This window comes from Stegodyphus dumicola, chromosome 3 (genome assembly GCF_044657685.1).
Source record: "Stegodyphus dumicola isolate Sdum_Otavi_A_Nest chromosome 3, ASM4465768v1".
Taxonomy (NCBI): domain Eukaryota; kingdom Metazoa; phylum Arthropoda; class Arachnida; order Araneae; family Eresidae; genus Stegodyphus; species Stegodyphus dumicola.
This window is the reverse complement of record NC_140770.1, coordinates 138,973,585-138,990,865: the sequence shown is the minus strand read 5'-3', so window position 1 is coordinate 138,990,865 and position 17,281 is coordinate 138,973,585. Positions and strand designations below refer to the sequence as shown.

Sequence of the window (17,281 nt, the reverse complement as noted above, 5' to 3'; positions counted from 1 at the left end):
GTCTATCATAACTGTCTAAACTCAAAACAATGCTATGATTTACTACCACAAAAGTCGGAAGCATATCGAGTAAAATATACCAAAGATCATATTTAAGTACCTTCCAATATGTGAGCTTTGGTACCAGAAAAAGATTCCCTTAACACAGAAAACTAATTTTGATAATTATTTAAATACTACCTTACTTCGCATACTTTGTGTAGATCATATGCTTAATTATACTTCAAATTTAGATTTCTTAAAGATTTTTAGAAAGGTTATTTTATTTAATAGGTGTACATTCTCAAGCAAATAACATTCTTACGTTCATCTTTAAATTCATGGCCATTCCATATCTTCAGCATTACTGTCGGTGTCAGAGTCATATCATGAGCGATCATCTGTCCCCAAGCCATAAGCAGATTCGTGTAGTGCGGATATTCAGTTTCCGTAGTTTGCTGGAACTGGCTTGCGACCCATTGATACACTAATCGAGGGTTGGGTAAAGGATGACCATCTGCTCGTTGTCTAGGCTCATCTATACCTGTCGAAAATAGAAATATTTATTACTTCAACTATTGCAATCGCAGCAAACCGAGTAGTGATAGTATAAACATGGTCTCTCTGTTATCACATACATATCAGAAATAAAGAACAATTGTCGCGCATTTCTGTGACGAAGGCGTATCGGGGATCAAGCTCATGGGAGACTTTCAGCACAATACGGAGTCATGGTCATGTAAATTACTCGTTGTAGGCTTTGTTTATGAGTTAAGCAATGAAAAATAGCAAAATTATGTTTGCAGAAGACCTTGAGTGTTAATTAAGTGGAAACTTTACTTTGAAAATTATGTTGCAAACTTGAGTATTCACAACTCGAGTTCTTCACCAAAGGCTTTTTTGTTCAATTAACTTGTTCATGAAGTGAGGCTTTTGTGACCCGAAGTTCCACTGTACAGTAGATTTTAGTTTCTAACCACAACATTTTAGTGATATCAGAACTGAGTTAAAGACAAAAATTGGCACTTTAATAACTATAATTGACAACATACCATCGGCATAGGCGGGAGGCAGCCACCGTTGATATGGTTCATCTGCTTTACCCCAACAAGGATGCTGGAGATTATTGCAGGATCCATCCAAGGTTCTGTAATATTGAGTTGCGGGATGACACGTTATATTGTTCAGTGGCAGAATTGAAATTCCTTGTTGACTAAGCAATCTGTCCACGTCTTCCGAACTTAAAGTTTGTAGAAAGGACAGCTTTTCCCAAATACTGGGCGACCTCTTGTCCGGAAGTTTAGAACGAGGAGAGAAACTAAAAAAATATCAGAAATAATAATTCAGATTATACATCATGTTCACAAAAGCCCTCTCACAGTCTTTATTTTAGCAACCGTTAGCTGTAGACATTGTTCCATTAGCTAATGTGTTTTTATTCAAGCAAGTATTCATATTTTGTCATTTTAAAGAAATTACTTCTATTGCGAAATCCAATTTCTATACGTTCTCCAAGTTCTTATATTTAAGAAAACATTTCACTCATTATTAAAACCAAAAAGTGGCTATCTTATAAGGAAAACTGTTTGAGATAATTTTGTAGCAGCAAATAATTGCATTAATTTTTGCAGCAACTGGTATGCGTAAAGAATTTTCACACAAACAATTTTTAAGTTTTCAAACGCTGTAAATACATTAATATTTTCGTGCAGTTTTATTACTTTAGAACCATTATCTGATAATCATACAAATATTCCTATAAATAAAATATTTTTAGTTTATGCAAATAAAGTTGCGAGTTATCTATGTATTTTCTAGAGCACTATTTCTATACGATTTTGTGAATAAGATATCTTTTTCAAAAAAAAATGTTGGTCAGTACTTTTCAAGATAATCAGCAGAAATATCCGTCACTTAACATCAGAAACAGATATTTTATGTGTACGATATCCACTTTTAATAATGCGGATACATATATACTCAATACGATATCCATATTTAAATTATTTGGTATGTTTACGTTTCGCCGGCGCAGATCTCGCCAAGCAGACTTTATTGACGACAACATACAGTATACACAAAAAAAAAAAATGTTAACAAATGTTAGTTCTAAGAATTTTTTACTTTGAAGGTAAAGATTTTAATATCCTTTAAAATTTTGTAAAAAGCCAATAAATAAAGACAAAAATTTGTAAAAAGACATTAAGAATTTACTATGCTTTCATGGTTCAACATCCTGATTCGCCGGTTCATATCACGTGATCCCAAGTGATCTCATCTCGCGTAAATTACGCTACAAAAATCTAATTCTCTCAATAATAAAATACATTAATTTCAAGTTAAATCTTAATTTGGAAAACAAGTTTGAATGCAAGGATTATTTCAATTCGTACGAATAGCTTACTCAGAATTCTGTAAAACCGCAGTGCTCAATTAGAATTGATGAATTTAACCATGACTTTCCCTTTTCTATATTTTCGCCTTCGGGTGAGCGATGTGATTGCATTCTAATAGATTTAATTACCGCGAATGGCCTTAGGGCATAAAATTTAACTATCTGGTAAAAATTCTACGTAATTGCGTGCTAATAATATTGAAAGAAACAATCTGAAAAGAAAAGGCTGCGACTTGTTTTGAAAACAAGGCGTTAAAGGTTACCATCGAGGATATTCTGTTTGACATTAGTTGTACCATTATTGGCGACTATCGTCTGCGCCGGCAAAATGGCATTTCGAAATTATATTAAACATCAGATTTGCTTACATTCAACGCTTCACCTATTTTTCTCCCAAATTTTCCACAGTTCCAATAAAAAAATTGAGTTTCTTCAGGACAAAAGAAATCGCTGAATTTTTTATAGATATCTTAACTAAGTAAATCAACCTTAAATTTTATTTTTTGCAGGTGTAAAAGGCTATTGCAGGTGTTCTACCAGAATTGTTCCTTTATCTTGTTTGTTATCTCGATGAACCAATACTTTTTTTAAACAAGAATACTTTTTATATGCTTTACTTAATTTATCCTAATAGATTTAGTACGGAATTTAGACGAAGTATTTAGTTATGGAATACAATCTAGTTTTATCATTGAAAGTTTCCTGTGCCAGTATATAGTTTTAAGTCATTGTATTATTAGCCGAATTTGAAATTTCGCACTGTATTATTTGTCGTGTGTACACTATATACTTACAAAAATCCATATCTTCTGCGGAATTCGAATCCATTCGTACGTCAATCAGCATCATTAACCGCGAAATACACTGAAAACGAAGGAAGCTAATGTACTCTAACAGGGAAATGGGACTATTCGCCGTGGCCGTTTCTCAGTCAACACATATTTTTCTTTACACAACTGTATTATAAAGCTGATTTAAATTAATAACTGTTTAGTTTAATTATTTAATAAACATTTCATATAAAATTATATATAAAATGTTTTTGTGTACAATTTCATACAAATACACCGTTACTCATGACATATTAATTTTAAGAGACTAAGGCGATGACAAGATCCCAAAGTAATTCAGTTTTCCATTCAGATTTCATAAAAATACGAATTTCTTGCTTGCACGAGTGATTTCTCCGAATTAGCCGATTTTGACGACTCATGTAAATATAGTACCCGCATAATTTTAAAATCGATAATATGACTTCTCTTATATCAGAAGTCAGCCCAAGTTCTCTTTGATACTAACATAATTTTCAAACTAAATATGTGTAATTTCTTTATATCTCATACTTGTAAATAACTATACTTATTAAAATCAACCTTTATTAAGTATACAAAAGGTAAACAGAATTATTAAACTAAACAAATTTAATACGAGTATAAGACGGCAAGATAAAATACAGTCATGTAAAGAAACATTGGCTAATCTTTAGAATATGGTAACAGGTAGTTTGGCGACATTTTGGTAAGACGATAAAGGTTACTAGCTAGGACTTTAGCAATAATCTGAGAAGTACACAGTTCAAATCAGATTATTTTGTCTCAGAGAAATGAGAGATCATGAGACATGTAATGTGACATTTTCTGGAAAATTCCGATTGTGATTTTAGCTAATAAGCACTTAGAAAGAATTTCGCTGCTAAAGTGCAGAATCGCCCACTTATTTGTTTGGCGCATTTACAAGAGTAAGAAAAATTGGATTTTTTTTTTTTTTTTTTTTTTTTTACTTTTTAAGTGAAAATAGGTCGATGTGTACATAGATAAAGTCGAGTGTGCGCAATGCCATTTTTGTGCAATTCTGGGATGCTATTTTAAGCGAAAATAGGTCGACGTGTACATGGATACCGTGTATGTGGAATTTTTAAAAACGCGGCAAGCAGTTTGCGATTCTGCACTTTCTCCCAATTTCGCACCTAATCTTCGTCATGATTAATCATTTTTGTTCCATAAAAGTTCTAGTATAAGCGTAATTCGGCTATCAGATTGTTGGAAAAAATGTTGAGTAAAAAAAAAAAAATGCCTTTACTTCGTGAAAACAAAATGGCGTCCAAAACAAAACTAGCAGGTTGCTGTAGCAGGGTTGGTCGCAAATTTTCACCAAAAAATAGCCAAGTTACCATAATGTAAAGATTCACCGAAAAATTTCTCGACAGCGAAACAAACGGCCAAGGTGAAATGGTGACGGCGAAAAGTCCCTAGACCACCTAACAGGCTTTGTGTATAGATACAAGCAGAAACTAAGCCAGTATCTATAGAAGCACAGGTAATTTGAGGTATTGCTGAATCTAACTCTAATAACTAATCTTAAATTTCTGCCTCAGTTTTGAGATAGAACACCCCGGGAACAGCCCCAGGATCAACAGTCTTTCTTCGCTTCTCAGGCCAGCTACTACGTATTATGCCATGAAGCGAACTCGTAACTCACAAAATGGTGCTAATCCACACTGCGTCAGTCACTGTTTCAATTTAAATCACAAACAATCCCGATGTTAAGCATTGCAACCAACAATAGTTGCTATTATGCATATGTATGCGATAATAAAGCTAGCTTAATTTTTTACGGAAAGTTAGCATAAAATAGTTTAACGAGTTTCATTTCGAGATTCAGATTTAAAAGAGGAATCTAGCAATTGTAACAGAGAACGAGAACCAAACGCCTGCATATAAACTGATTATTTTACCTTAATATATAAACATGAACATTTTGGTCAGCAGAATTCTAACTCTAGGTTTTGCAAGAATTGGAACAGATTCTCGACACAGGGATTCCCCCTATGGATAAATTCATAGGTTCGTGCGGGCTTGTATTTACCTGTTTAGTGTTTGGTTTATGAATATGCAAAACCACTAGTATTCAAACTTTGGTATTATCAACATTTATAAATTAAACAAAACTTATTCAAAAACACATTAAATCTAAATTTAAATAAACGCATGCGTGTTTTTTGCGCTTTAGAAAGGCGAGAGGATGATTGTTTAGCAACGGTGAAAAAGGTACAATTGGCAAAATAGGCTGCGAACCTTATTAGAAGCTTTGTGCGTTCATCAGAGTTGGCTTAAATGAACAGACACTTGCGTTAGTAACAACCACCTCAGTAGAAGTGGCCAGATTTTCAGTATGTACCAAAGTCTGGCAACCACGCGCATAGCAATTCTTCAAGCAGCTATACTCATAACAACTCAGTTTAACAACGTCACTATTTTCGTACGCGTTCTTTTTGTTGTATTCCAAGTTTCAACAAATTTTATTAACAAATTGTGATTTCTTTTGCCTGAAACTCAATTTTAAAATCTATGCCGGTGAATCTTTACATTATGGTAACTTGGCAATTTTTTTGCGAAACTTTGGCGACCAACCCTACTACAGCAACCTGCTACTTTTTTTTGGACGCCATTTTGTTTACACGAAGTAAAGGCTTTTTTTTTTAACCTTTTCGCGACGGCGCACCTTTGTTTAAAACGCTCGTGCGGGACGGAAGAGAATCGAAGGCAGTCACCGTACAGGACGGAGGTTTTGCATCGTTAAGCCTAATTTTATAACAAAAATCAGAAAAACAGAAGTTTCGCTTCTAGCATCGTAATTTTTGGTATCATTTTAGATTATTACTTGAGCTCTTATATATGTTAAAATTAGCCCTTAAAACATTTATTTCTTTATTTTACATGGAAATATACTTAAAAAATTGCTTATCTTCCATAATACTTTTCGGAAGAGCTATTCAAATTATTCTAAAGTTTTAATTGATAAAATCCATCAATAAAGTTTAAAATTATTAAAAAGAACACAATAAAGACTATTTACAGTAAGAAGTAACAAAATTTAAAATGAAAACGAGCGTGGTAAATTTCGAAGCACAGAGAAGTATCACCTTGTAACTCTTAGAAAAAGTATCACTTTTTAACTCCTTAGAAAATGAATCAGTACTCTCATTTGCGTTAGTAAATGGTTCACTAACCATACTAGGGTATTCTTCCTCTGATAAATAGCGCCTCCTTCCCGTCATAATAGACTGGAGGTGAGGCTTTCCTAAATAAAAAAAGAAGGAACGGAAATATATCTGAAGGCAATGCAAAACGTAAAAAAACTCCGCACAGTAACCCTAAAAGACCGTACAAAGTAGAGGAAAAAAATAGAATAAAAAAGGAATTGGATATAAATCAGATACGAGAATGTTTTCATTAGCACGCAGCGATTTAAAGAGCCCTGCGTTTGTTTAAATTACGATTTCCCCCCTCCCCAGCCACAGCTGACAAGCAAAATACCAAAAACAGCCAGAATATAAACAATCTGAAGGTCAGAATACTGAAACTACGTTCAGTTTAAATGTAATGGACACAGAGTGCCATCTAGTGGCTATTAAAAATTGTTTCAGCTTAAAATGCATATCTGCACTGCCCGTTCACTTGGCCAGTTCTCCAGGAGTGCACGGGTGAACCGCCCGGGCCTCACATGCGTCCGTACGAAATGCAAATATGATTCGCCCGTCGCGAAGAGGTTAACTCAACATTTTTTCCAACAATCTGCTAGCCAAATTACGCTTATGCTATTAACTTTTATGGAACAAAAGTGCTTAAACATGACGAAGATTAGGTGTGAAATTGGGAGAAAGTGTAGAATCACCCACTGCTTGCCGTGATTTTAAGAATTGCATATACACGGTATCCATGTACACGTCGACCTATTTTCCCTTAAAAAATAAAAACGCCTATTCTATGATCACTGGATCTGTCTACAACTTGAGCGAACGATATTGACTCAAAAAAACCGGTATAGACAACCCATCGCAACTTATCGGAGAAAGCCATTCTGTGGTCCTCAGTTGGTGGGCGGGTGAGTCCATTTGACTTTACTGAAAGGGGACAAGGCTTCAAGGAGCTTTAGACCAATCGCAGTACAGACGAGTGACGAAATTTATAGCGCGCGCTGGCTGAAGTTCTAAGAATATTCTCCTATTATTTCACTAACTCACACGCTGCATTTGTAGTTTGAAAAAATGGTACAAAACAGTATTATGACAAACACGCAGCAGAATATGCTGTTATGTTATCCGTTTTTTAAGGATCCCGGTTTTTAAGGGGAAAGTTAACGAAGGAATTTAGAACTAAGAAATATAGAGTGATATGGGATACCATGAAAGCAACGGTAAATAGATAAGAGTAAATGAATTAAGCTTACTTCAAATCTTTTTAGAAATAAACAATTTTATTCATTTAAATTTATAATATGATTAACTTGCATTATAATCTAATTGCAAACTAGGTTCTTTTTTTTTCTTTTTTTCTTTTTTTTTTTAATATGCTTACATTAAGCTGTTTTCACGCATTTTATTTTACAGTTAATATTAGAAAAATATTTCTTTAAGTAAGAAATTAGAAAGAAAATATTTCTTCCTTTTTTTTATTTTCTTTTTCTATGAAAATTATTTTTATTTTCTATGAAAATTATTTCTTTCTAAAATTCATTCGCTATTACAGTACGGCCGATTGCTGCTGCATTCAGCTATCACACACGCATCAAAATGTTTTATTTTAAATAATTTATTCTATAATTAACATGAAAGAAAATATTTTTTCAATATAAAATATATACCAAAATTATACTAATCTATCCTGTATGTGTGATTAATTCGTATTGTAATTTTTGTCACACAATTACTAATACTTTTTTTTAACATTACATTGCTGTTATTTTAATTTCTTATATATATAAAAACTGCTTATTTAAAATATTCTTCCTTCTCAAAAGATTTTATTCTGTGAAAATAATTAAAAAATAGTAATATTTTCACAATGCAAGTACCAAAGTAAAAATAATCAACGTACGACGTATATGGGAAATTGAAGAACACGAGTTAAGATGAATCGTTCTTTGACAAAACGTTTCTTTGACTTTTCGCGATAATTTAAACTCGGATTTTCGTGTTTTTTTTTTTTTTTTCCCCTCAAAATAAATAATCCATTAATTACACAAAACGTAATTCGCGTTAATAATATTGTAACTAAATGCACTTAGCACTTAGATAATTTCATATAAGAAAATCTTTTATATTAATTAAGATTATTTTATAAATTTATCAGTGCTTTTTAAATATACTGAAGGTGATTTTCCAGATTCACACTGCTTCTTTAAATATTTTTCTGCAGTTGAAGTCCTTGTCAAACCAGCGTTTCGACACATTAAATAGAAAACTAATAATAATCAATATCTCTTTTACAATATAAAAATGAGAACTCTGCTATGAAGAGTATCTTTTTTTTAAGTTTGCAAAGAAACAATGATTTTTTAATACTAATGGATTACAAAAGTACTATTCCATGAACAAAAAAAGAGGAAAAAAAAAAAACATTTTCGTCTCTAGCGCGCGAAACTATGTATCGGAAATTCTAAAGGTACGTCTCAGTCTTATAGCATTGTTACTTTATAGCATAATACAATAATACAGTATAATTCTGCTAATAAGCCCACCAGTGGCCGAGAGGTAGAGTCGCTGAACGCAGGTAGTTTGGACCGAGGTTCGAATCCCACAACGAGCTGCCCGCATCGGCATTTTCGTGGCTTTCCCCATATGTAATGTGTATACAAGCCAGTTTCCCTCAGAAAGTCCTTCCTTAGAAACCAAATTTAAAGCGTAATAAAATTACACACGCACCCCCCCCCCAAAAAAAAAAAAAAAAAAAAAAAAAAAAACTGAAAGCTTTCAGATTTTATATTACTCACAAAAGGCCGGTATTTTTAATTTTTTGCGTGCTACGAGCCTTTATTTATTAAATATCATGTTCTTCGCATTTAAACCATAAAATTCAATTCAACAGCAAAATCATATAATTTAAAAAGAGCATATCTTTAGAATTTCTGATACATAGTTTCGCGCGCTAGAGATGAAAATGTTTTTTTCCTCTTTTTTTTTTTTTTTCGTACAATGTTGCCATTCTCGCTTTGAAATCATTCAGTTTCTTAATCAAACACTCATAAATGCTTTACAAAATATGAAATAGATAATAAAACAAATTCCCAGTTCCAAATTTTGGCCTCCAAGATGCCTATATTAGGATGGAGGATTACGTTATTCAAAATTTCATGGCTCTAGGTAGCATTGTTTTATCACAGTGCGAGAAACATTCATACATTTATGCAGATTTCTCATTATTTAATTTTTTAAATATAATACAGTGCGATGATATTTAGTGGCAACGATTTGAAAAGTGAAACGCTACAAAATGGTAAAACGAAGTTAATAGCCCTTCTGAGCTAAAACTTATTTTTAAAAGTATCACACTAGTAGTAGTACTACTACTGAAAAAATATTATAAAGCTTTTTTTAAATTTTTATTTTAGAGTAGTGCGAATTTCGCGTAATAATGAACGACATTCCTTTTTGTGTACAGTATTGTTCGTAAGGTATTCAACTGTTAGATTTTAAAATAAACGTAATTCTTGCTGTACATAAATCGAGTAGAAGCTTATCGGATGTCTATATGTGCTTAATAAGCTTATTATCTTCTACATTTTTAAAGCATATAATTACAATTTATGTCTAATTTCAGGAATAGTATAAATAACCTTTTTTTCAGTAGAAACTGCGTTTTTGTTTTCTGAATGTGGCTCCAAGTACTCTATCAGTTCATCGCAAATTAAAATAACTGTAAATTTTGCCAATCTGAAATACGCAATGATAACATCTTCTGGCAGAGCAAAAGCATCAACATATTTTCTATAAATTCGCCACTGATTCAGAGATCTACGACCGTATTCTTCGTTTAAATGTGAAAAAAAATCAGCGGCGAAAACATATGCAAAGCCGTTGTCTACTTAGTACGTCAACTGCACAACCCTGATTGACGACGCGGCAACACTTTTTTGCGCGCTTTCTACAATTTCCGTACTCAGAGAATATAGGATGTCGAGCAGACCTGTTTTTCACTAGCAGCGACATCTGGCGGCCCACTACTTGCTGTCGACTCTCGTAGCGTAGAATAACGCACATTCTTGACTTTATCCATGTACACATCGACCTATTTTCACTTAAAAAATCAAAGAAAATTGACAAAAATTCAATTCTTACTCTTGTAAAAAGCGCCAAACAAATAAGTGGGCGATTCTGCATTTTAGCAGCGAAATTGTTTCTAAGTGCTTATTAGCTAAAATCCCCATTGGAATTTTCCGGAAAATGTCACATGTCTCATGATCTCTGATTTCGCCGAGACAAAATAATCTGTGATTCAAACTGTGTACTTCTCAGATTATTGCTGAAGTCCTAGCTAGTAACCTCTATCGCCTTACCAAAATGTCGCCAAACTACCTGTTACCATATTCTAAAGATTAGCCTCTGCCTGCGCAATTTTTAACCAGCTGAATAAACTGATTTAACATTTCTACAGAAATACAGTATTTCATCGTAAAATCGCTAACAGGAACAATTGTTTTAAAACTAGTTAAAATGATCTCCGCGAAGTTTACATCAGAGCAAAATAAAAATCAGCTTATAATGGATTTATTGACCGATTTTTTGTTTAAATACCTTATTAGAATGTAAAATATGTATTAAGTAATGTTTTTTAATTAAATTAAATGATGACTTATGGCCATTTTCTACACATGGAAAATATATCAAATTTCGTTAGGGTGATTGCGTTAATGCGTTAAGTACCAATATAATTATGTGGCTATTTAACATAGGATCGTAAATTTATGGAAATTTACCAATATGTATGGGTAGAAAGTGCAATATTTTTCGCATACTGGAGAAAAGGATTCATAAACTCTTGATTTACCTTCCAGACATTTGATTGGAATGTCTTGGAAACGTTTTGCATATATAAACAATTAATATACAAACAAAAAAATGTCAAATCATTTAGAGGATATCTAAATCAAACTTTAATTTATTTGAATTATTGATATCATAAAATTTCGTTAAATATTAAAGAAATTTAAATCATATCGCAAAATATTTGTTTTGAGTTTTCACAAAATTTGATATACCTTAAAATTTTGTATATACACACATTTAATAAATTTTGATCTCAATTGGCTAAGTATTTAACATTAAATAACTTAAATATAATTCGTAAACTTGAATTTATAGCTCCTAGGCCATAGTGTAATTAATGTCTGTTGAAAGGTTTTGCAGACGACCTAATTGGGAAAACAGTCATTTTCTTGAATTTTATTTTCCTACAAGGATTTTGTAAATTGTTTCAGTAAATTAGAGATGTCAACGTTTCCCAACCGTCATAAAAATTACTCATATATTGCTTTCTATATTTTAATTTCCTAGGTGATCTAAATACATTTTAAAGGAACTCAAAAATCCGAGATAATTTCGTACATCATTCTAAAAAAAACCTTGATCTAAGTAACGCATCTTAGTTACTATTGTCAGCCGCTAAAATTAAGAACAATGTTAAAACTTATTACAAACATTACATTTCATTTAGAGATAAAAGTACTTCCCATTTTGGGCATTAATACAGTTTAGAATCAAATATACTTTAGAATATAACTACTCTTTTTTATTGCTCTTGGCGGAAATTATCATATGCGAAGACTGTTTGGTTTATTCGATTATAGCAATACACTTGAGGGCTATCTGCCTAAGGAGAGTGATGCTTTCATGGAAGACTTTCTACAGAAAACTGGTTCGTATCCAAGCGACACATGAGGAAAACTAGAAAAACGCCCGTGAAGCCAGCCCGTTTCCCCAGAATCGAACGCACTCGAACTACCACTGTTCCGCGCCTTCAGCCTTCGGCTTATGGTTTGCCATGCAAACATGCTCTTGATTGCAAGAATCTTAAGCAATTAAAAGTTTTGAGCAATCTGTATATATTTAAGCCAACTTTTATTGATTTTAAATTTTACGATTATTATTATTTTACTGATCTAGATTATTCTGATTTTAAACGGATGTCACTATTATATTCGCTCTTAATCATTATTATATATGTCCAATAACAGCGTATTACGAATAAGCCAAGTTGTTTACAAGTCCGATTTAGGGTTTGGTTTATTTAATTACAGCAAAGCACAGGAGGGTTATCTGCCTAAGGGAAGGGGCTCCTTCGTGGAAGACTTTCTAAAGGAAGTTGGCTCGTATCCACGTTACACATAGGGAAAAGTACGAAAACTCCCGTGCAGTCAGCCCATTCGCCGGGATTCGAGCCTCGGACCGAACTACCAGTGTTCAACAACTTTACCGCTCGGCCGCTGGTGGGTCCCAGTACGCTATACAGATCAGTGAAAAAGGCTTACCTGAGAAAATCCTTCGTCAGTCGCAGAAGACTTCTGGATAACTGATGTGCAGTAACTTCGTTTGTATTTGGCATGTGCAGGGAAGACAACAAATATGAGGGCTCTGTTTCCTCTATAATAAATAATAGCAGTGAGGAATAATATTGAGAATCGTGCATTATTTCTTAATGAACTTTCTCTTACGCTATGGTATTAGAATTTCATAAAATAAAACTATGTTCAAACGCGATAATCACCGTTTCTTAATTCATAGTAAATTAAACATGAGTAATTAATGCAAATAGTCAAGAATTATCCAGTTATTTCCAAGTGAATTCAATGAATCTTTTGCAAAACTTTACAACTAGAGCTTTTACTCATGACATCAAATTTGCCAAAATACATTCCTTTATATTAACATTTCTATACTTTATTTGCATTTTCCCTGTATCTGTCTCGTATAATATATTAAACTTGAAATAACCAATGTTTAGAGCAAGATTAAACTATAGTTTTCTTACAATAAATTACGTAAAACGACTTTTTTTTTTGTTTGTTTGAAAATAGAACTGAATAGTCTAATCCAGTGATTCTCAAATAAATGCGCCTTTTGTGTAGTACATTTTCTATGGTAGGTAAAGTTGGCACACAGGTCTACCTGACATTTATAACCCGAAGCGGATGTGGCTAGATTGCTTAAATTTAAGTGTAATTCTTATTTCAAATTCAGAAACAATTGTAGAAAATGTACCAAATCAACACATATTTTGAACAATGCATCACTGCATAAATGAAGCAATTAGTGGGAAAAGGGAATCTTCCTTCATTACACAAGTTGGAACCAGCCGCACATGTCGGTCTCATTTCCTGTATTCATGGATTTTTTCTCGTACTTTATCATAGCAAATGCCCCAAACCCAGTTTTGTACAAACATGTCACATATGAACTATTCATGTTTTAATGAAGTCCAACAAAAGAAATAGTTCTCATAGCTGAATGTTGCTTTTAGTGTATTATTGCAAGGCAACTAAACAAGATTTCTGGCGATAAAAGTAAATTCAGATGAAACTTGAATTCATGTCAGGTGGAAAGCGCCTTGAATTCATGTCGACATTATCTTCTTGGAAGTAATTTTGAAACCAATTAATTTAACAGGGTGTTTTTTAATTAATGGTGAGTACGCTATTGTATATTCTTCCACAGTAGAAGGATATCGATGATCTGGTTATAAAACTAAAGTGCACATCATTTCTGTAAAAAGCAAGAGTATTTTCCGATGCCAAGAGGCGCTATGGTGCACAGTCTAGAAACTATATATTTGAAATATTTTTAGATAACATCGTAGATATATTTAATGGAAATGTTAATTGCGGGTAGTTATTGCTGAAAATATTTTGAAATTAAAAAATAAGAAGAATTTTTAAACTAACTGAAGTATACATTATAGTTTCACTATTCAAAGGGCATCATATGTGTCAATGTTAAAAAACCTTTAACATTTACATTATTGTTCTCAAAAATAGATGCTTGAAAACTGTTTCGCTTATATTGGATTGTTTAGATTTTATTGCAGAAATTAAAATTACCTTCTGTTTCACCAGGGTAATTCGAAAACCATTCGTCCAACAGTACTGGATCAGGTATATGAATGACGCGTCCCCAAACTGGCGAGGAAGACAGAAAAATTAACCTGAAAATAAACAGCTTTTAGTAAATGCAAACGGAAAAAGCGTGGATTATAACAACTCAATTCAAATTCAGCAGTTCAGTTTAACTGCATTCTGAAATCCTGTGCTCTCACAAAATGCCACAAGTTATAATTTTGGAGTAAGAATGTAGGAGGTATTGTAGCATTAGATAAAATCTGAACTTTTTCATACTTTATTCAAATTCGTTTCAAATGTTGAAATCTTTATAACTTTGTATAACGAAATGACAGAAATTATAGTCAAAGAAACTTTGTTTATTTTTTAATATTTCTGTAACAGCTTTTAATCAAATTAGTTTTTTTTTTTTTTTAGTTTATGGAAAACTAAAGAGCAATTAATGAAATACAACCGAATCACCAGTTTGAACGAAACAAGCATCAAAAACTGAAAAAGGATTTTTTTAAACGTTTAAAGTTTCAATTCACATGCTAGTTAAAAGAAAAATACATTTCTTCAAGTTTCAAATACTTTGCACTTTCTTCGCTATTTTAATAAATAGAAAGAATCTTGTCTTCATCATATTCGAATTAACCGATATGACGCAATAGTTCATTCTGAGAGAAACAAATTTGAAGTCTAGCAATTATACAATTTTACTTTCAAGCAGGTAAAAATGTGTTTATTAGTGAAAATTTTTGACTTAATTAATCTTGACTGATTAAAATTGCTTTTGTGAAACTAATATGTTGATGTCGAGTAAAAATTACTTACATGTTTTGTAAAGTACACATGTTGTGTAAAGTAATCCATACTTATTTTTCCCATATTTGATGCTTAATCATTATACGTAGTAGTAGCGCATAACGCAATATAATATAATCATATTTGTACGTAAATGGCACACTCGATATTTTGGTTATTACACAAAATATCGAGTATGCCATTTACATACAAATATGATGATATTGTGTTATGCGCTACTACTACATATAATGATTAAGCCTCAAATACGGAAGAAAATAAGAATGGAGTATCAAGAAGTTTATATGAAGAGAATCTGACTTCGCATTGCGAAAGCTTAAGACTGAGCTCTCGTTTTCCAACAGACTCGGTACTTAAAAATCAAATTCTTATAAATGAAGAAAATAAAAGATACCAAAAATATTACTTCACATATTGATAACTACAGAATTTAAAAAATGGATCTGACCAAATCACTCCAGTGATAGTGATTGCGAAAGAAAACTGATAGGTTTCAAATGTCAAATTTATTACTTTTATGTAATTAATTTAAGTAATATTTATATTTTATTCTGGGGAACTAAAGACATAGCATTCAAGTAATAATCAGATAAAGTTGTATAAAATTACCTTTAAAAAAAACTGAGAATGGTAAGCTTTCTTCTTTCTCTCCGAAAAAATGTTAAATTTTAGATTTTTCTCTTTTTCAGACTTGCAGTGTAGCTGATAAGAATTAAGTTACCTTTACGTTAAAAAACTCTTTAAGATATTAATTTTTGATTCTTGATAATAAATTATTATTCGAAGAACATTTTTATAATCGGTGCTTTTATAATGAAGACCGATTGCCTGTACTGAGTGTCCGAGACTCTAGTTTTAAATTTGTTCATAAATTCAACGTTAAAAATCATAAAAATAAATACTTCAAAATTTAAAAGAGTAGAAACGTTAAGGAGAACATTTACAAGGCATTTACTTGGCATATTGTCTTGTCGAATAAAATAATTCAAAGTTCCGAAGGGGAGGGCTATGTTATTATATAGCAAAGCCCCCAATGGCTGTTTTCATGGAGGATAATTTAAAGGAATTTGTCTCAGATTCAATATTGCCCTGCAAAAATTTTTTAAATTAATTTCACTGCTGCCTATAACAATACAATGGAATAAATTAGTAAAACATTCCTTCTATTTTGTTGGTAAGCTATTAATCAATTTCAGATACTATAGGTAGAAAATTATTTATTTCTTTTGTTTTCAATAAGCGAAAAAATAAATCTAAATCGTGATCGGAAAAAATACTAAAATGAACGAAAACTTCAGAATTCAGAGTTGTAAATTATTTTCGTCTAGTTTTTGTAGTAATAGTTTTAACTTTGTAACATTTATAGAATATTTTTTATACATGTACTAGATTATCACTATGAGAAAAATCTGACAGCAAAATATTTATAGTAGCACAAAAAGTTTCAACTGGAAAGATATTAATGAATGAGTTAATTCCAATAAAATCTCGTTTTGAACTCGGTGAGGATATCCTCCAAAACTACGAGATTCAAAATTTTGTACTTACAAGAACACACCGCCAGCGATGCACTGCAACATTTTAATTTAAAACTAATCAGTAAAGAGCGGCCGCCACCTTTTAAAGGTCTATTTATATACAACAATTAAGTTTTGCATTTCACGCTACTTCTTCTATTGGAACGTTTTGATTACAGTCACAGTTACTCAAAAGCGCTTCGCAATTTAGCCTAATAAGAAAACATACAATAAGTTTTAGCGTAATAATAGAACATATAATAATTTAGTTTCAATTTCGTTTCTTGAGCAAAACAAACGGTCAAAAAGCCATTTAGTTTTACAAGCTGTTTCAACGGTTAAAATTATCTCTTGCTAGTCAGCCTTTTGTATTGCCAGATGAGATACTAACTTAAATTTACAATTTAGTTTTTCATAATTTCGTTTTTACGTAAACTAAACTGTCCCAGTGCCATACAATGTTACAAGCTCTGTGTGTCACCGTGCGACAATTTCCTTCTTTGCGTGCTCATCTGTTTGATTCTAGAGATGGAACTAGTGACTTTTGATCATAATTTAATAAGTTTGTCATAATTTCGTTTCTGAGCAAAATAAACTGTCCTAATGGCACTGAACTTTACAAGCTCTGTGTGACCCACCGTGTGATTTGATTTTTTTCTTACTTCTACTTTCACGGTAAAAGTTACTGCTCGCC

The 17,281-nt window shown here is 32.2% G+C and overlaps 1 protein-coding gene across 1 annotated transcript in view; it reads right to left on the bottom strand.

The window, feature by feature from the left end:
• LOC118192810 (immunomodulatory peroxidase-like) overlaps nucleotides 1-16,737 on the bottom strand; it is a 31,556-nt gene extending 14,819 nt beyond the window's left edge. Inside the window, exons 1-5 of the mRNA XM_035363831.2 lie at nucleotides 16,619-16,737; nucleotides 14,246-14,349; nucleotides 12,680-12,791; nucleotides 1,032-1,297; nucleotides 305-523 (exon numbers count right to left, since the gene is read on the bottom strand). Of these exons, the coding sequence (XP_035219722.1) occupies nucleotides 305-523; nucleotides 1,032-1,297; nucleotides 12,680-12,791; nucleotides 14,246-14,349; nucleotides 16,619-16,650 (733 nt within the window). The 5' untranslated portion in view covers nucleotides 16,651-16,737. The remainder of the gene's footprint in view (nucleotides 1-304; nucleotides 524-1,031; nucleotides 1,298-12,679; nucleotides 12,792-14,245; nucleotides 14,350-16,618) is intronic.
• Nucleotides 16,738-17,281: the final 544 nt, after the last annotated feature.